We start from the raw sequence: 21,241 nt of genomic DNA on the forward strand, positions 1-21,241 counted from the left end.
AGAGATGATAAATGCACAAATAATAATGACATAAAAGAACTGAAAAGATTAAGGACTCACACAATTTTTTTCTAATTTTAAAATTTGCAAGAAACCTTGATGAGTACAGTACTTTTCAGCTGCAATAAATAAGCAGCAAAATATGACTAAGATGGGCTTTAAAGCCCAAACCTTGATGAAAATAAACACCTAACGTTCGAACTAAATTAGTCCACTTTAGCAGATCAAGATCATACCTTACTTGAAAAAGTTGCAACAATACGGCATTGGACTACTTCCTTTCGATCCGTTTAAAATAAATATAAGTTCGATAGTTACTTCAATATAAGCACGTGGGGGAGTTTTCGAGATTTCTTCTCAGATTTTTGCGGTCTCTAAAACACATTTAATAACTTCTTTTGTACATCCTAAGCTATGACTGATCCAAGTTGAGATGAACGAGACGAAAACCTAAACTTAATACAATAAATGTTGCGAGTCTAACCACAATGGTAGACTCGCGAAAAAATGTTTATATCGACCATGATAGGATTTCAATTTAAATTTTCAATTTGCGCAATACATTATTATACACATGCGCAACGATATTTGCACAGGCGTGCAAGCGGTTCAAGGGCAAAGTTTACCCACAAATATAATAAAAATAGATATCCGAATATGACGATGATGACGATTGACAAGATTTGATTATTATGTGTTATTATCTCGTTATTTATTTTCATATCATGACCTTATCTTTACTGCTGCACACTTGTTCTGTGTCCTTATTCTTAAACTTAATTTGGATTTTTATATTTGTAATCTGAGATTTACGGTCTTTATGTATGTTTTTCACGTTACATGCAGCATGCAGCCTTTTTCTACCCTCAGAATGAAAAAATAAATGCAAGATGTTTTTTTAAGCTATACCGTTGAGGCATTTCCAGTATGAAATAGTATATTATTTTCTATCAAATATGTCTGAAACGCAAGAAATTTTTTAAATTATTATTTTCCCAAGTAAATTGTGTTGGAATAATGGTGCTTTATCATTCGAAAAGTCTACAAAAAGTGTTAAAAATTGATTAACAACATAACAACTAATTTTTAATACAAAATACTGTGATCTTTGAAACTACCGCTGCTGTCACACTTCGATGTTGATTTGAGAATCGCGCTCTCATTTATTCAGATCAATAGTTATGGTGGGGCAACTGTCCGTTGGAAACGACGAAGAAAGCCGAAAATCAAAGACACCATCTGCACCACGGCGAAATACGACATGCAAGATTTACACGTGATTTTTAATTTTCTGTTTTTTTAAAATTCTTGTGATAGCGGTTATTGTTATTTAAAGTAAATTTTAGTGTTACGTTTTGCACCCCAGTGTTATTTTTATAAGGTAGGTTGATCGTTACTGCATTAGTTCTTCAAACGAATATTTTTTTTTGCCGGCGAGGTACACGGTGGTGAATGTAATAAAAAGGCAATAATTTTGCAGTAACATTTATTTTTATCATCCTTTTAAAACTGTTTTAATGATGTGGTATGCGTCGTTCATACTAGAAATGCCCCAACGGTATTGCTTAAAAAACATCTTGCATTTATTTTTTCATTCTGAGGGTAGAAAAAGGCTGCATGCTGCATGTAACGTGAAAACATACATAAAGACCGTAAATCTCAGATTACAAAAGGAGTCGTGTCTGTCTTACATCCTGGAGTAACGTTTTTATTAAAAACCGGTCAACTCCGGTGACCTATGGTAAAACTACTGGAGCCAATAAACTACACAAAGAAATTACCTAAACAATTATTACCTGTGTGCATAGGGACTTACTAAAGGTCATGATTTTGGTGAGAAATCGTTTCTTAAAACGATTCGCCCTTTCACTTTTAGTTCAGTGTTCCAGAAAAATACTCAGTTTATAAAAAATCCATTCGAAACGAAAGCTCAGTTACAAAAATACTTCGACTAAAGGACATCATTTGTTCAAAAATTTTTAGCGAAGTGTGACTACAAGATTTACAAACTTGTCAATATGAACCAATGATTTTCACATTCAATGTAATGAATGTATTTTAACAGTAATTATTTGCTAAAAAACTAGTGTCAGTTGCAAGAGTCATGAAATTAAAAATTACTTGGTTTTAATTAGTCGATATTATAGTTATTTTAGATGAATAGTCTTATGCATTGTAGGTTATGTTTTTTGTGTGCATTGTGTAAAACGAATAATAGCAATTCTTAGGTGATCGTTGGTCTTGGTCCAGCCAGGTAGTTCAGGTAAAGGTAAAGGCTATTCTTTTACTTCCAGCTGTTGAACAGTTCTAGGTATTATCAAAAAATTCCTCTGGAAAATTGTATTAATGGTCGTCGCCACTCATATCATGTCTGCATTAATGAATCCGTTGTTTTGTTATCAAGTAGTTAAATCAGTATGTATAATCTGTGTATATAGAACTAAACATACCAATTCCTCATTTACTAAAAAGAAAAAACATCACGTCTTGTTATATCTTTGTTTTTTACTTCCTGGCTACTTTCATGTTTTCTCAATATTTTATGATTTCTAGTGTGTAAAAAAAGATATCTCCAGTTTCCGTCTGTCCGTGGTCTGTGGATGATTTATTAGACAGATAATCTCCGAAACTAAAGCCGTAAACAAAACTTAAAAAGTGGGTTCGCAACAATAGCATACACTTTATTTGTCAAAAAAATGGTAACATTTAAGTGTCAAAATAGAACGACTTGATATATAAGTAACCAAAATTGTTACCAAAGTGGATTGCGGCTAAACTCACATCTCTGAGTCGACGTTTCTTTGCCACTAAGTTTTGGCTGCAATTTTTTTGGTTTGACTGAATATTCTGAAATTTTATATGCGTTTTAGGATCATCGTGTAGGTGATAAAACGCTAATAAAAATTTGTCTGATTGTCATAATGATTTTTACTTGCCGAGCGTAAGCTAATAAGGAACTATAATAGACAATTAGAGAAATTACGTTCCGTACAACGTATTATCCGTTAACGTACACAATTGCCAATAGGGACACTGCATTTTCTATGTTTCCATAGATATAACAGTTTTTTCTACGTTTTGCGTGCTGGACGTTCTACGGAACGTGCTTTCGGTAATTATCTATTGTAATCAAGTCCATTGGGCGATTCGCTACTTACATATTTTCTCGACGTTTCATGACCCCTAGAATACGGAAACATAGGTCCCCGTTTCTGTCTGTCCGTTTGGTCTTACAAATATCGTGGAAGCGCGGTAGCGGCCATGAAAATTTAAAAAAATGCTGAGTGTAATCCGACTTTCAAATATTAACATATTTATTGGTGTTAATTAAAATATCAATTTTCTATTTTATTAGCGTTGACATTATAGAAAATGAATTTAAAGGTGTGTTAATGCTGAATTATGATACATGAGTTTAATAAAATTATTGTTTAAAACAGAAAACACCAACTAACGTCAAAATCACATAATTACAGGCGTATTCTATGAAAAAGCGTACAGCTCGCTCTATAAACGACAATTGTGTTAAAATATGAACTGTTATTATTACTTCGGGGTTAAAGACAGAAAACGTTAAGCCTTATTATAATTCGAGTTTACGGTATTAACAAATTGTGCCAGAAAATTAAAAACTATATATAGTTTTGGAAATTTCATTCTACCCTATAAAATTTTATTGACGATAACGAGACGGACAGTAGTACAATGGTAAGAAATATTTATGGCTCATACCAGTTCACTCGAATTTGTCTGAGAACATTTAGCAGGGAGTTGTCCTCAAAATAATGGTCATTTCCGTTCATGAGTAACGATGGTCCCTGTCCGGACCTGGATTATTCTGCTTTCTAACATCTGGGGATTACCGGCACGCGACAACTTAAGTTGTAAATATCTCTTGCTATTGTCTCGTTATTGCCAATAAAATTTTATAGGTTACAATGAAATTTTCAAAACTATAACTATAGTACTGGGTTGCTAGTTCTCAGACTTTTATCCCCACTTTTATCTAAAGATTTAACTGTTGATTAGCCGACTATAAAATAGCGTATGATCCTGGTTTATAATGCAGGATTTGTGAAATTTTTTCGCATGCTATAATCCCTCACATTATAAATTCGTTTAATAATAATTAAAAATACTAAAATTTTTTTGTAATAGACTATGATAATTTATTGTTACGTAAGTATTTTTTTACCAAACATATGAATATATTTTTATTAAATGGTTGTCTCTATTCTTTTGTAGAAATTTTTAATTGTTTTTGAAAGAAATATAACTCAGCCGAGCTTTCTTTCTCAATACATCGATGTTACGTTTACACAACTAAATTTCTTGAAAAAATCCTTTGGCTACCACTACATATTAGGAATTTCATGTAGATGATAAAACGCTAACCAAAGTTTGCCTAATCGTCCCCACCAACGATGTGATGACGTCACCTCAAAATTGTGTATACTAAATGGGTTTTAAATTGTATAAAATAACATAATCCTACATATGTAGTTAATGACTCCAAATGGAGTTTTTACCCGAAACGTCCAGATTTTTGGAAAAAAATCAAAATTGTATAACATTTTGCAGTTTAACTTCGAAACTGATGCTCTTGCAAACGCTTTAAGATTATTGTAAACGTGGTAAATCGTTAATCAAAATTTTGCCGAATCAATCCTATCTAAGATATACAAAAAATGGTAACTCTACAGGATGTTTCTTTTGTTTGATACAACCCTTGTAACTTTTTTATTCTTAAAGATAAACCTGTAGTTCTTTGAGAAGATTTGTATCATTTTAAAAGATCTATGTGATGGCAAACTCACATTTTTATTGCTACTTCAGGTAGAACCGGAAGTGACGTCAACTTTATTTTTTTAATGGAACGCTGGGTATATTTTTTCATAAATGGAAGTATTGATTTTTTGTAAAAAATCAAAAACATCCAATATTCTAAAATCATTACTTAAACAGTTATTAAATGAAATAGACGAAAAATTCACATTTATTGATGACAACCTAGTAGCTTGAAAAATTGACACTCATGTCATTTATTCACTTAAGTGATGTTTTAAAATGATATAAATTTCCTCCAACAACTATGTTTATCTTTACTGCCCATTCACAATGGACATAAGGCATAACAAGTACATAAAGCTTACATAAATACATAAAGTTGAAACGATGGAAAACGTATACCCCTGTTCACAGTGGACGAACGTAATTCTTATGCTTATGAACGTTTTATGTAATCCTTGTGTGCGTACACAAAGTTGAAATAAGTTCAACTTTGTGCACGAATTATGTCAAAATTATGTTAAAACCTAGGGACTTTTGAATGCTGCTATTGAATTCCCTTTGACAGTTGGCACTTGGCACTTCACACCTTTGATTATATTATATAAATTATAATCAAAGCTTCACACTGCGAGTCTGTTTTGTACTGCGAGTTGTCAACTTCGAATATCGTATGAAATTGTAGGTTAGATATTTTGATTGACTCAGTTTGAAGTTAGCCGTTTCTATGTTTAGCCGGGAGTTATTCCGTTCTGCGCTTGCGCAGTTTAACAATTCTTACAGAGTTCACTCTGTCCACTGTGAACGTAGATAAACATAAGCCAGACACAAACCAAAAGCGTAAATTATGTTATGCGCTCGTTCTTATGTCTTATGTCCATTGTGAATGGGCAGTTAGAAATAAAAAAGTTACGGGGATTGTATCAAATAAAAAATAACAACAGTTTACATTTTCATAAACCGAATGCTTGCAGACATTTTAAGATTATCATAAACATGATGAATCTTTAAGTATATTTCCTATTATCTCTCCTAAAAACTTGATGACCTCATCTCAAATTTTTGCCGAATCAATCTTGTCTAAAATGTGCAAATTATTATAAGCCTATTATACTTGTGGTGTATCGATGTATTCATATTTTTTAGAATTGCTTGTACAGGATAACTCAAAAAAAAGATGCAATTCTGTTTTTTACTGTTCAAACGGACTACACCCTGATAGAAATTTTTTTGCCGAGGTCTACGTTTATATTAATGGAATTTTGAGTTTGCAAGTTTTTTTAAACCAATTTAGCTATACATGTATATATTATATAACAGCGAGGCGTTAGCCAAGATATGATATGATACGAGGGTAATAAAGCTTGGTCCTCGTGGATGAAGATGAGAAACAGACTTTCGTGAAGCGAAACTTTTCACACTATCGTAAACAATAGAAATTTATTGCAACAAATAATGATTCTGTTTCTGTTTTTTTCTTCGGCTGATACATGCTTGTGCGTCTTGCGCAGGGCAGCCTGTTTGTCAAATCCATACGCTACGGGTTGTTCTGTGACGTTACATAATGTTTAGATGATGAAATTAAACAAACTAATGTTTGTCTAAAAGATTTTCTTCACATTTTAGCTTTGTAGTGTTTTTTTTTTGACCAATCAATAAAGTTGGAAACAAAACTTTCAATCCGTGATTTGTCTACACCAAATGTAACAACAATATATTTAAGATAAGGTAAAGGCACCATTTATTGATACAGCGCCGATTATTATTGACAGTTTACATGTTTTGCTATATGTATAATTATTCAGTGTATTTATTTAAAAGCTTAGTAGTATGACAGGAGTCTTGCTTACTCTTTGCTTTGCATCAGCCCCGTTTTTGATATAACCTAATGGGAAGTACTTACCAAGGAAAACGGCAAATGGAAATTATAGTTCATTTTTTCTTATGTTATTTCCAGAGTTATATGATTGTAAAATATGACAATATTTTATCTCAGTTGACATATTATGATATAAAAAGCACAACTTCTACATGATTTGGTTTATCTGTACCCAGTTTTACCATCAAGTGTGTAGAAGAGTGAGTACAGGTGGACGGGCGATCCGATCCTTGTCGAAACATTCTCCATGAAATTCAAAAGTCAAAATTAATCAACAAGGGACGCTTAGTTAAAGCCGGAGAAATGTAGATGTGTTTTCCTAAGTAATTAATGTGTATGTTTATAAATTGTATTCGAGAAACCTGTTTATTATACTTTTATAAAAAGGGAATTAGTACAATTTAATACTCCTCCTATAAAAATTTGAAAATTTTGTTACTTATTTTTGAATTACTGTCAATAATTAATTAATTATCTAGTATACTAAACTCACTTGACATGCACGTAGTAAAATTTTTATGACTTAAGTGGTTTAAGCCAAACCACCCTTATAAGTCAAACTTGCTATTGTATAACTTAACTCAGTTGATCTATACATAATAAAACTTTACAGCTCCATTGTGGCAACAATGGACAGTAATAATCCTTGCGATTCGGGTTCACAAAGCTTACAAAAACAAAGGAAAAAAAAACAGTTTGACTTATAAGGTTGGTTTGGCTTAAGTTGTTTAAGTCAAAAGTTTTACTAGGTGTATGGCAAGTGAGTTTAATATATGTCAGTTCAGGTAAGAATTTTGGTGTCAATTTTGTTTTAACAGTTCATGGTCTAATACACATTTCTGAATCAAACTTCTGTTTGTTTTCCTTAAGGTATCAGTAAATGATTCCTTTACCTTTTAGCCCGTATGTACAATTTGTCTTGGGTTCTGTTAGCAAAACGAAAATCTTTGCCGTTTCCTAAACTCCTGAAGATACAGAACTAAGACGCACCTAATGTGTTTAACTATAATTTAGAAGTATTATCAAAATATATACCCCGGATTTGATTACAGTATTTTTTTGTGGTCTAAATTACTGGTCTGTTTTAGAAGACGAAGAATAATAAATCTTATTAGTGAATGAAATAGTAATGCTGTTTTTAAACAAAAGCGGCGCAACATCATTGACATGCTGCGAATGTTCCACAGACTCAATGGTCCTAATATGTTAACACCTTTATAGCAGCAAACCTTCTCTGAAAATTAAAATTTTTGTTGGTGTGATTATTTTTACAAAATTCGACATATGTAGTTATAATGTTAACACCAGTTAAAATTAACATTTTAGTTACCGAGCATAATAAACTAAGGAAGTATTGTAATAGGGTCATTTTGATCACACCAAAAAATGTTACAGTTTCATCAAAATTTAACCGAACCTGTCTTTCACCGTACCTCAATATAAGAGTGATTAAAAAATCGTGGTTTTTGTATTTGTTAAAGCTAGTACATAGTTTTTATGTACTTGCTTTATTATTTATTAAATATTTTATTTCCTGCTCTTATCTTAGAATTTAAAAATTTTAGGTCCAAAAATGCCTAGAAAGACCCCCGTGAGAGAATTACAAAAAGAAGAACCAGTAATTGGTTCTCCTCTTCGAAGATCAAGTCGTTTAAATAATAGTTCCCCAGTTCCTACTAAAGTGATAAGTCGAAGAAATTCCGCTTCTGAAACGTCTACGTCTACCCCGGTGGTAACCAGAAGCAGACGATCTTCATTCAGTCAAGAAATACAACCCGGTGAAGACCCACAAGCTGACAAGAAAAAAACAACTTCAACTGTCAGAACTAGAAGAAGTACGTTTAATATTTACAATTTTCTGGAATTTTTGTTTACATGTCTTCCTTTTAGGTTCACTAACGCAAAGCAACGATGCTCAGACACCAGTAGAAACTACTGCAAAAACAAGAGCTAGATCTTCATCAAAAGAATCTGACCAAGTTCCAGAAGTGAAAAAGGCAACAGGACGTAGAAGATCTATTACTGAAGATTCTGAAAACGGTCAAGATGCTTCTAAGAAAATTACTAGATCTCGAAGTAGTTCTGCAACTAAAAAGAACGAGAACGCGGATGTTCCAGCTAGCACTCCAATTAAAAAATCGTCTCCTCCAAGTACCACTGATGTACTAGAATCTATTGAAGAAGCTAATAAAGAGGTCGAATCCCCGAGTGGCACGCCATCCAAAAAGTATAAAAGAAGGGTTACTGAAGTCAGCAAAATTGATTTTGATCTTAGCATAATTAACGAAGCGAGTCTAACAGATGAAGAGCTTAGTCCACACAAGAAATCTGCACTTATGGACAAATCGGAGGATCAGCCTAAAAAATCTAGCAACGAAAAAGATGTTTTAGAAACTGCAAAAAGTGAAGATACATCAGAGAAAGTGGATACGGAGGAAACAATCAAAATATCTTCAAAGAACGAACCAGATGTTGATAGTGAAGTTACAAAGGAAGGTTCCCCTGATAAAAAAAATTATGTCTCCGAAAAACTTGATTTAACCGTGTCAGAGAGTTCGTTTAATTTGCAGCTTTCTCCTTTAGAAAACGGTGATCAGAATAAATCTGTTGCAAACAATAAAGAGAATATTTCTCCTAAGGAGTCTGTGTGTGAGCCAATGGAGGTTGATGAAGTGTTTGAAGAATCGTCACCTGTTAAGAAGAAAATTCTGAAATCTCCCAAAGTATCTGCTAACATCGAAATCAACGAAGTTGATAAAAAAATACAAGTTGCTGCAGAAATAACTGATAAAATGGCTGAATTTTTGTCTGAAAAAATTCTTGCAAATTCGCCCAAAAATAAACAAGGAAAGACTGATGGAAAAAATGAAAAGAATCTAAGTTTGAAAGAATCTGACAACGTGAATGATACTAAAAACGCCGAAGGGGAAGTATCAGAGCAAGTGGAAAAAAATAGTGTTAGCATGACTGAGGGTGAAGTAGTAGAAGAAAGTAAACTAGTCCAGGATTTATCCAGAGAACTTCCAGAATCCGAAAAAAAAGTTGAAGAAACCCATGAAGCAAGTTTAACAAAGAATAAAAGTGAACTGAATAAGTCTACTGAAATTAGGATTGAGGAACAAAGTACTGACAAAGAATCTTTAAATGTGAGTTCTAGTACCAAAATTGAAAAATCCACGCAGGTATGTGAACCTATTGAAAGTGTTAAATCTAGTCCCAGCAAAGAAAATCACGAGTCTGATGTTATGGACAATGCTACAGAAAAAATAAGTACTGAACCGTCAGGCGACCATCTTGTCAAAGACGCTGCAGAGGAGAAAAGCCCAAGGAAAACACCATCTAAAGCTGCATCTATCAAGCGTAAATCAGATTCGTTCCAAGAACAAACAGAACTTACAGAACCTGCAGTCTCTAAAGATAGTAGCACTTCACCTAAAGTTGCATCTATCAAGCGTAAATCAGATTCGTTCCAAGAACCTGCAGTCTCTAAAGATAGTAGCACTTCGCCTAAAGTTCCATCTATCAAGCGTAAATCGGATTCCTTCCAAGAAAAAACAGCGCCTAGAGAATCTGAACCTTCTAAAGATAGTAACATTTCAGAAACAGCAGTCACTGTGACTAACGATGAGCCAATTGTTGAACCTGAAGAACCTTCAACAGTTGAAGAAAAAACATCCCTAAACAAGGACAGAGAAGAGGAAATTGAGAAAGACCCTAGTGAAAAATCTTGCACTGAAGAACAAGTTGTAAATAGTGAGGAATCTTCTAGTGACACAGACAACATTCCATCAGTGATATTAAAAGAAAAAGAACATATTATCGTTTCTAGCCAAAATGGCTCTAAAGTTCCACGACAAATAAAAATTGAAGAAATTGTTAGCGTGAGCGAAAGTTGTACTGATGAAGATTTAGATTTAGAAGTTAAAACTATCAATGAAAATAAAGCTGCTTCCCCTGGAAAGAGAAGCAGGAAAGAAAATTGGGTCAGCTTGTGTGACTCAGATTCAAGTGATGAAACATTTACCCCGCAGAAAGAAACAAGCGTTGATAAATTAGATTCGAAATATTCCATAGCAACGCACGGAAAAACACAAAAAGAAAAGAATCGATCCGAGTCCAGTTCAGAAGTTGTAGAATTGACTGATGGAGAGGATAGTAATGAAGTTTTCGATGAACCCTCTGGCAAAGACGATACCGAAGCTGTAAATCAAACTATAACTGCCGAACCTGAAGAGAACAAAATTAAGAAGGAGAAAAAAGATTTGAACCTTAGTACCAGTAGTCTTAAAAAGCGCCCTTCAGACCGGAGATCAATTACATTACAAGAAACAATTAAGGCAGGTGATGATCCAGAAGAAAAATTAAGCGGACACATACACAAAGTTGTTGATTTATTCTGCGCCAGTATTAAAAACAAATCTGATCTTTCCATTAATGTTTCTATGGAGTACGCAGAACATGTTTCGGATTCTGAGGATGAGAGTGGCAACATAGATGTGGTTAATATTTCATTAACAGCATCTGACTTCAACGAAGTGGTGGTAGAAACTGAAAAAGGAAGCAAGCGACGTAAAGTTTGTCGTGTTAGTGACGCCGATGTTAAGTCACCGGAAAAACCTCCCACCAACGAAAATGAGGTTGAACTAACGAGTGACAGCCCCCACGAAATATCACAGAATTCTTCAATTATTAATGAAGGAGAAAAGACCGGTTCGGCGAAGAAACGTAAAAAACGAAAATCTGATGCGTTACAATCCGAAAACATTGCAGTGAAAACGTCGCCAAAAGTTTCATTTTCAACTGATACTGAACAGAAAAGCAAGTCCCCGAAAAAGGGCAAAAAGCGAAGATCTACAGGCGACCTTTCTGCATCTGAGAACGAATTGACTGAACAGAGAGAGCAAAAGACTAGCCCTGTTAAAAAACCAGTTCCTCTTACACCATTCAAATCAAGTAAAGAAATGCAGCCAGAAGACAGCAGCGAAAGTTTTGAAGAAACATCTGAAGATGAAGAAAACAACGAAAGCAACATTTCCAGCTACAATTTATTTTCGGCATCTTTCGAAGACAGCGATGTTAATGACCTGTCTTGGAGGCCTGATGAAGATGTAGACTCTGATTCTTCGGATTCTGAGATAAATATTTCAGATGTTGAAGAAGAAGAAGATGTAACAGATCTGCAAGACGAATTACCCACTGTTCTAACGACAAAAGAAAGACGAAAAATCAACTCGCGCAGCTCCAGTGAAGAAACATCTCCAGGTAGAAAAATGAAGAAAATACCACGGAGGAAATCAACCAGTTTCGCTGAAGATGCTACTCAAGACCCAGTGAAAGAGACGGAAGATAAAGTTAATAAAAATAAAAAACGCAAACTTTTCCGTCCAAGTACAGCACATAACTTATCGCAAGCTTTCGCGTCCAGTGAAACTGAAGAAAAGCCAACTTTGGAGCAAACAGCTTCTGCAGATAAAATAGTGAAGCAATCCAAAGATCCTAAATTAGGACAAAAGAAATTAAAGAGTAAAAGTAAAAAGTCGAAACAAACGTTCTCCAGCGAATCTATTGAATGCATATTGCCAGAAACGTCGGAAGTTCAGGAAAAACCAGTAAAAATAAGTAGGAAGCGACGCCATCCAAGCGCCTCCAGTGTAAACAGTGAAGAACCGACGAAGATTGTTGTAGACAATACGTACGTTACAACCAAGAGGAAGATGAAGAAGGTAAATAAAAAACATGTCTTGCCAAATACCATTGAACCTTCAGCTGGTAATATAAAGAACTCAAAACGCTTGCGGATGAAACCATCTACAAAAATGAACTCCGGATGGGACGTCACAACAATGTAACTACTCGTATATCTACTCTATTTATTAAGTAATAAAAGAGCGTGACAAGAATTGTCATTTTCTATTTACTGAAAGGGTCTTTTTAATATCTTAATTATTCTCATCATTATAAAGTATGTTTTGTTCTAAGGCTGATTACAATATATTTGTTTTTTCATAAGTGTATGTTGTCTTTTCATAAAACCCTGCATAGTCAATACCGGAAAGTGGCGGATTAAGTCTGCAGTACGTTATGTACGGGGGTTTCGGTAGTCCCAAAAAATAAAAAAAAAAATTGGTCGAACATTATTTGAGAGTGAAACAGAAACTGCAAACAATGCCGATGGTCGTCCAGACTTTTATATTGGTTCGACTTCGCCTTATTATGTATATAAAACATTGGATTTTATTTTCATTTTTGATGGTGTAATTCACAATTGGTTGATTATAACTTGTCTACCACATTCACGGAACCTAGTCAGCGCAACAAAACAAATTCATGTCTGTAATGTTGAAGTAAATGTAAACAAGCGCGTTACGCCTATGTTTCAAACGAGTTTTTACTTAACAAAATTTTGTGTTTATCAAACTGAGTTGGTGCAATGTAATATTAATAATAACAGTGTTGTATCTCCAAATTTTCGTGAAAATGGGGTGAGCTACTCCTGATTTAATCAATAAAATAAATTGACTCATTCATTAATTTTTTTCAGCCACCTGTCTTAGGCAAATCTAAAAAATATGAATGGAATGATAAATCACAAGTACAGACTCATCATATTTTGTACATTTTAGATAGGACTTATTTAGCAAAATGTTGGGGTGACGTCATGAATTTTTTAGGGGGATGAGCAAATACATTTTGATTAAAAATTTACAATGCTTATGATAACTTTAAAATATCTCCCAAGACTGCAAAGCATTTGGTTTTGTAGTTCCTGATTAAATAAATAAAATAAATTCACGCACTCATTAATTTTTTGAGTCATCCTGTATATGCAAATCCAAAAAATATGAATGAAATGAAAAATCACAGGTACCTATTGTCTCATCAATCATCATACTTTGTACATTTAAGATAGGATTTATTCAGCAAAATATTGAGGTGACGTCATCAATTTTTTAAAGGGGGGTGCGAGCAAATACATTTTGACTAAAAATGTATCATGCCTATGATAAACTTTAAAACATCTCCAAAATTTCAAAGCATTCGGTTTTGTAGTTCCTGATTAATTCAATTAAATGAATTCACCCGTTCATTAATTTTTTAGTCACCCTGTATATACAGATCCAAAAATATGAATGGAATGATAAATCACAAGCACAAACTCATCATATTTTGTACATTTTAGATAGGATTTATTCGGTAAACTCTTGAGCTGACGTTATCAATTTTTTGAAGGGGGCAAGAAAATATATTTTGATCAAAAATTGATCATGCTTATCATAACTGTAAACCATCTGCAAGTTTTCAAAGCATTCGGTTTTACAGATTCCAAATTAAATTGCAGAATGTTGTTTCAGAATTTTGATTTTTTTTCCAAAAATCTGGACGTTTCGCGTACAAACTTAATTCCGAGTCATAAACTATATGTGTAGGACTATGTTATTTTATACAATTTAAAACCATTTACCATGTACAATTTTGAAGTGACGTCATCGCAATAGTGGTGGAGACGCTTAGATAAATTTTGGTTAGGGTTTTACCATCCACATGATATTCCTAATATAAATACAAAATTTGACAATAATCGGCCGAGTACTTTCTAGGGAGACCTATTTCTTCGTCCTCTAGGGGCTATGAAAGGTCGAGAAAATGTAAAAGTAGAGAGTCGGCCGATGGACTGAATTACAGTACTTATAACATTTATAAATTATAAACCAAAACAACAAAAGAAAAATCCACTAAAGCATAACCGATTAAATACTAGATACGTTCAAAATTCTCGTAATTTTTCCAAATTTTGGATAATTTTTTGTAAAAGTTAGTTTTCAGTACCTACTTGCTAAAATAAAACTGATTTTCGCAAATGACTTACTCTCTAAGAAAAGAGAGGGTGGGTGGGCGGGGTTAGTACCTGCTAAGATAAGACTAATTTTAGCAAATGAACTATCCTCTGTAAGAAATTTAATTAAATTATTATAAGAAAAGACATTTAAGGCTCCAAAGCACTTTCAAATTCTTTCCAAACAGGAATACTTAGAACCTCAAAATTGTTTTAAATTTTTCAAAATAAAAAAAAGACTGGGTCTCAAAATTTACTCAAAAACTGGTCAGGTCAGATTTTCCCAAAAATAGAACATCAAAGTCTCCCAAAATTGTTTTAAATAATTTACAAAAAAATCTCCACAGGTTCCCAAAATAATGCACCATGGGTACCCAAACACTGCGGCACACAAAATTTTTTCAGATACGTATAAAGTAAAACGCTAAAAGCTCAAAAAATTGTTTCAAGTTCATCCAGCAACAAAACATCAGACTCCCTTAAATTTATCCGAAAACAAAAGACCAAGGGACCTAAAATTAACTGCGAACATTTTAAACGCAAGGTTTTGAAAACTCTGACAATTTTTGATACGTCAAACATTTTTAACTGCTTAGGTACTCGATTTTTGCTGATTTATACCTTCGCTTTATATCAGGCAAACATTGTTGTCAAATGGAATTTTATCAAATTATGTATTACAAAAACAACACACCCATATCTTTGTACGTTTTAATTGAAATGGTAATTAAACATGGTCATGGGCGAGAGAAATATTAACTAAAAGTTTTATTATTAGTTATTGTGACCATGAGAAGAAACAATTTTAAAATCATTATAACTTCACCAAAATGTGAAAAGGAATTTTTCTACTATTTTTCATATGCTCATCAGTTGATTGTTAAGAACGTAGCGGAGAATTAATCCGCCATTTTCCAGACACCCGGCATAATTGAATAACAACCCATCCATAATAATAATAATATAACAAATTATGCAGTCACTGATATTTAGTTTGAATGTATGTTCCATTCATCACGTCAAAAGTACTTTCAAAATATTTTTAAAATTTTAATCTTTATTTACAGTGATAAAATAATGTACAAAATTGATAGTCCTTGTAACTACCAACTTCCAAGACAATTTTATATGTAATTGTGTACAACTGTAATTACTAAATAACTACAAGAATACATTACATTCATTCTTTGCCTTTTGGCGTAACAGTTTTAACCTTCCACAACTCAAACATTTTTTGAACAAATAACGGGTGATCAAAAAGTTTTCAGATTAGAGTTGGCCATGGAAATATTTCTCATGTCTTTGATTAAACTGTAAATGTCAAAAAATCAACATTTTTTATTATAAATGAGGTTATGTATTTGATCAAAGACATGACAAATGTTTCCATGGCCAAGTCTTATCTGAAAGCTTTTTGGTTACCCGTTATGAACTGTATGTATTATTTAGTTCATGTCGCCTCTGTATGTAAAATGAAATCAAGCACACTGCACGTTAAACTCTTTCTTAACGTGATCTCTTTCCATGTGTTTTTTGAGGTGGTGTTTGTATGCAAACTTTTTGTCGCAGAATGTACAAGTAAACGGCGTCTCTCCTGTATGCACCCTTTTATGAAGCGTCGCGACGCTTGCTTGCCTAAAGCTTTTACCGCACAAGTCACATGAAAATGGTTTGATGCCTTCATGAATTCTCATATGTATTTTGAGAACAGACTTTGAAGAGAAACTTTTGTTGCAAACTTCACATGGGAAGCGTATTCTATCTTCAGCGTGTACAGTCTTCATGTGTATTTTCACATTAACGTCGCCTGCGTACATTTTGCCACATATTGGACATGGTTCATTGGGAGTGCCTTTATGAATTCTGGAATGTCTATCGAGAGCCCGCTTTGAGGTGTAATGTTTTCCACAATACTCACAAACGAGAGGTTTTTCACTAGTGTGAGTATATTGATGAGCTCTTAAACCTCCCATTTGTACGAACTGTTTGCCACACACTTTACACTGGTAACTTTTAATTCCCAAGTGGATTTTTCTGTGAATTATTTGAGCACTTTTACTTCTGAAAATGAAATTATATGTAAAGTATGTTAGGTGTGTATTGTAGCATTACTTGAATGATTTATCACAGAGATCACACTGGAATGGTCTTTCCTCAAAGTGTATTCGTCTATGCACATTCATAGACCAATTTGTTGGAAACCCTTTGTTACAAATATCACAACTATGAGGAAATATTCCTGTATGTACAGTTTTGTGTAAGATTAACTTGTATCTATTCTTAAAACTACTTTGGCATTGATCACATTTGTACTTTTTGGTTTTTCCTCTTCGACAATTTCTCACGTCATCTTCATCATTTATGGAGTAACTTACTCTTTTATTTTTAAAATCATTAGTTTCATTTTGTGTCACGTTTTTGTTTTCACAAACCATCACGTCGTTAAGTGAAACAAAATTTGTGGGTGCCTCCACACATTGTACCATGGGTTGATATTGTTCATTTTGACTAAATTGTGTTTGCTCATTGGATACATTTTTAATGCAGTTATTTTCATCTTCACTTGCTAATGGTATCTTATTTCGCATTTCCTTTAAGTGTGCATCGGATTTTATAATTAAATCTCGAAATTCATACACTTTGTTTAAATGGTTAAGACATAACAGACAAACTACATCTGGCAGATTATCTTCTTCAAATACCTAAAAATTGCATTTTTTAAATGATAAACATACATGAATTGATACGTACTTCGATATACGCAAAATTCATTATCAAATCGGATATTGTTTCATTACTCCGACCTTTTGTGAAAATATTAACACTTTCAGATTGCGTCGTTTCAGACAGACATATTCTACAACTCATTTTATTGTATTTTCTATCAAAAACAGCAATCCAATTAACCGAACACACAAGTCGTATTATTCTTATTACTAGTGATAATTATCGATGTTTGATTTTGATACATAAATATGTCAACATAACCTGAAAAGTTGTTGACACTGTTGACAGTAAGCACCAGAGTATGCACATCATTGACATTACAGAACCACAGACCATAGACAGACCATGATACAAGTAAATATGGTATGGACATCCCATGAACCAAAACTCGTCTTCTTCTGCGCAACGTTATCTGACGTCATGTGGAATGAATGACCTTCCACTTCTGTGTTGACATCTGATGTCAAATATCAATTTTAAGGGTTATGAGGCAGTTATGAGTTTTTGTGGTTATGAGGGTTATTGTTTATTGTTACCAAACTGATGCGTAAAAACAAATTGGTGGTTTGCTAGCGACCTAGCGTTGTTAAAAAAATAGCGGGGATGATAGCAAATAATAAGAAAATATATGTGTCCTTGTTATGCTCCGTCTTTTCGACAGCAGGTATTTTTTGCTTCCAGTATGGCGATCCTGTTACTGTCATTTGGCCGTCAATTGCCTTGGTGGTAACACGTCTTCCACGACTGTTTGCTGGTTACCGGTGACACTTTCTCGTTGAATAGGGCTGGAGTTACTTTGGGACTGGAATAGTGTTCTTTCCGGTCCGTTAACTCAATAATTCTAGTACAGTCTGTCGTAACCTCAAATCGTAAACACATCAACCTTTCGTTGACAGATAGCGAAAATTACTAGCCTCGCGCTATCTTTGTTTAACACATAGGTTAGGTTCCTCTCTGTCGAATTCCGACCACAGGCAGTTTGCCGTACTTTCTAAAAGTAATAGTAGATCTAGTGACTTTAGTTGGGCTCGGTAAATATTTCAATTTCCCGCCTGAATACAGCCAGGTGACGTCAGCAAACCTGCGTATGTCCATACCATATTTACTTGTATCATGAGACAGACAAAACAGTCAATTGACATGTTACTTAGATGTCAACAAACACAAAAATAAAGGCGGATTAATAAACCCTGAGGCCACATGTATATTATTTTATAAAATTTAATATATGATTTAATTTACCCATCAAAATTTTGAAATGACGTTGTGATAACCCAATCTTCCCGCCTTAAAATTTGACCTTGAAACAGTTTGAAAGGCCCGCGAAAAATTCAAAAATTCAAAGTTTGGCCTTGGCGGTGATCGTCTAACAAATGAGAACCTACGTTGTGTTTTTTTTTTGTTTTGAAAAATTGCGGGAAGACGTTCTTTCATACAAGTGCATACACTGTCGAGAGCGCAAGAAATAATAGACAAAATTGTTTTGGAGGGCGAGTACGGCACCCTCACAGGGGGAAAGGCGCTTCGAAGATTTACTCCTCAGCGCAAAAACCCCCTTTGGTTTTTATTCCCGGACGACATAAATATTACATTTCAAACACCTTAAGATATGTGAAAGAAAAACACTCGCGAATTGACAGACATACACCTATGAAAAACGAACAAACGGAAATTCTGTACATCTGTTTGGAATCAATGCAAATATTTGAATATCACAAATTTAGTAAAACAAAGCAAAAGCTGAATCAAGTAACTGGATGCAAGTACACAAGTTATTACAGGCGTGTGGCGGCCGATCTCCTTTTCCTTTTTTTTTGTTACGGCAGTTAACAGGAGCACAAGAAAAGTACCCCTGGAGCGTTGTGGCATAAGCGGAGTCTGAGCTACCGGTCTGGAACTGTTCTCCCCCCCGCGACGGTGATTCTATCTATCGCAAAGCCTACCCCCACACGCATATCCCATGACGAACTTTGCCCTGCGGAACTAGGCCATTACGGTCGTCCAACCCGCAAGAGATCTAAGCTATGTACAGGAGCTGAGAAATTTACAACGTCGGCGGCCGCCCCTGAATCTATCCAAACCTGAGGACTTGTACAGGTGGCACGATAAATCTCGCCAGCTCGACTAGGAACCGAACCTCGCTTCTGCCACGTTTTCTATGTTATTTAACCTCAATTCCATTTTAAAATATTCAATCTCTTATAACTCTGATATTAACAACAACTGAACAAGTGTTAAAGTTTCAAAGGGCAATAAACAACATTTATATACGCCATACAACCTTGTGAAATTTTAAACAACCAATAATTCTTATGTGAGATTAAAGTTGGACATCAAATAATGTATACGATAGAAACATTCATCAGCAAAGTATTTACAAAACAAAACTTAGCAAGGATCTATGCAACAAAGAACTGATGTGAAATAAGCTTGTACAAATAGAAATATCATGTGAGGTTAAAACTGTAGAACATGAAATTTACGTTCAATTAAATTTATACAACAAATAAAATTATTGAGGTTAAAATTGTGAGATTAAAGAAATGTAGTATGAGGTGGAAGATTGCAGAGTTACCAAAATTTACAGGAGATTAATATTTGCCACACTTTATCAACGGTTCAAACAAAGAGTTTACATTATGCCAAATTATATCATGAACTAAAGGATTGGTTACTTCAAAAATAATTTACTTTGAGAGTTTAAAATACTACGAACTGGTTACCCCAACAAAACACATAATAAACAAATACAAAAATATCCAATCATCGCTCCGAGGAAAAAGCGTCTCGGGGATATAAATTCCAAAATCGTTGCGAGGAAAAAGCGTCTCGGTGATGTAAATTTTCTGTAGCGTTGGGGGCATGCCTTAATTAATTAATCAATCTGGCGTTGCGAAACATGCCCCGATGAATTAATCGTGATAACGATGATAACCACCTAAGGGGAGAAGATATCATAACCCCCCGCCAGTCCGCAGTATAATGAACTTGTTTAACTGCCGTAAATGAACTATTAGCAATCTTGTGTGAAGAATTTAGAAGTGTTATAATGTAACACTTACGTATATGCATCCAGAGACCTATTCGTAATTAAACATAAGGTGTTTTTCCTGACTAAGTGAATTTCATGAAATCTTCTAGCAAATGGTTAATTTAAATAATCCTGATTGTTAAATTGTGTTTGCACTAGCTGACTATTAAGAAAAACTAGCTTGATTGGTGAATTTACAAACAAAGAAACAGATTCACAACACGTGTTCGCGTCCGACCGGAAGTCTGCAATTTTCGATTAAAAGGGCGCAAGAATTTAACGCGCGGGTTGGGGACAACTGTATCATTATGAAAAATACGTTTGATCGTCGTTAAACAAAGGCTTCCTCCCGTTTTATTAACTACCAAACCAACTAATTTAAACCTAGTTCTTACCACGTGGTCACACACACACAGCCACATTCGTAATGCCCTACCATGCCGTTTTTCTACCAACCCTCTAACTGAAATTACCCTAGCGCTACGTGCTGCCATCTAACCCAAAGATCATGCAAACTAACTCCTAAGCGCTACGTGCATTAGACCATCCATGCATATTTGGTTGCCTATGTTTAAGGATTTCCTTTTTGTGATTGAACTCTTTTTTTTTTTTTAATTAAAATTATTCAAATGTGATTTCGCGCCGTTGTCAATTAATTCAGCGCGAAAACTTTGATTTAAATTCGGTCACCACAACGTCATAGAATTCATTGTTTATTGGGATGGAATTCCGCAAAACTCTTAAATACGTAATATTTGTAACCCCAAAGATCCCGCCAAAATGAGAGACGTAAACAAATTTTAAAATCCGCGAAAAATTTAAATTTTGAACTTGAATTGGGATGTTCAGCAAAATCAAAGTCTTTTAATAGTTTTTAATTCTCTATTAACTAACCTTGAAAAAAATTGAACCCATTCTTTGTTCAAAAATTAAAAAAACAATCAGCTGAATTAAATTCTCCTCTAGAGCTTATTTTTATACA

General features: G+C 34.1%; 2 protein-coding genes across 3 annotated transcripts; one reads left to right on the forward strand and one right to left on the reverse strand.

Annotated features, from left to right (window-relative positions):
- The first annotated feature begins 1,223 nt into the window (after positions 1 to 1,223).
- LOC135134920 (WASH complex subunit 2-like) lies at positions 1,224 to 12,676 on the forward strand. Its single transcript, XM_064063808.1, has 3 exons — positions 1,224 to 1,381; positions 8,233 to 8,502; positions 8,558 to 12,676. The coding sequence occupies exons 2-3, from the start codon at positions 8,241 to 8,243 to the stop codon at positions 12,514 to 12,516; spliced, it is 4,221 nt and encodes a 1,406-aa protein (XP_063919878.1). The 5' UTR covers positions 1,224 to 1,381; positions 8,233 to 8,240; the 3' UTR covers positions 12,517 to 12,676.
- Positions 12,677 to 15,562: 2,886 nt separating this feature from the next.
- On the reverse strand, positions 15,563 to 18,338 carry LOC135135356 (zinc finger protein 62 homolog). 2 transcript variants are annotated; one of them, XM_064064384.1, is made up of 4 exons: positions 17,253 to 18,338; positions 16,614 to 17,203; positions 16,420 to 16,562; positions 15,563 to 16,373 (listed from the first exon to the last, which is right to left on the reverse strand). In XM_064064384.1, the coding sequence occupies exons 1-4, from the start codon at positions 17,367 to 17,369 to the stop codon at positions 16,294 to 16,296; spliced, it is 930 nt and encodes a 309-aa protein (XP_063920454.1). In that variant the 5' UTR covers positions 17,370 to 18,338; the 3' UTR covers positions 15,563 to 16,293. The 2 variants fall into 2 exon arrangements, with proteins under 2 accessions (XP_063920454.1, XP_063920453.1); XM_064064383.1 differs by having other exon boundaries at positions 15,563 to 16,562.
- Positions 18,339 to 21,241: the final 2,903 nt, after the last annotated feature.

Source organism: Zophobas morio, unplaced genomic scaffold (genome assembly GCF_036711695.1).
Source record: "Zophobas morio isolate AGI-343-1 ecotype UQ-CSIRO unplaced genomic scaffold, CSIRO_AGI_Zmor_V1 ptg000024l, whole genome shotgun sequence".
In the NCBI taxonomy this organism is placed as follows: domain Eukaryota; kingdom Metazoa; phylum Arthropoda; class Insecta; order Coleoptera; family Tenebrionidae; genus Zophobas; species Zophobas morio.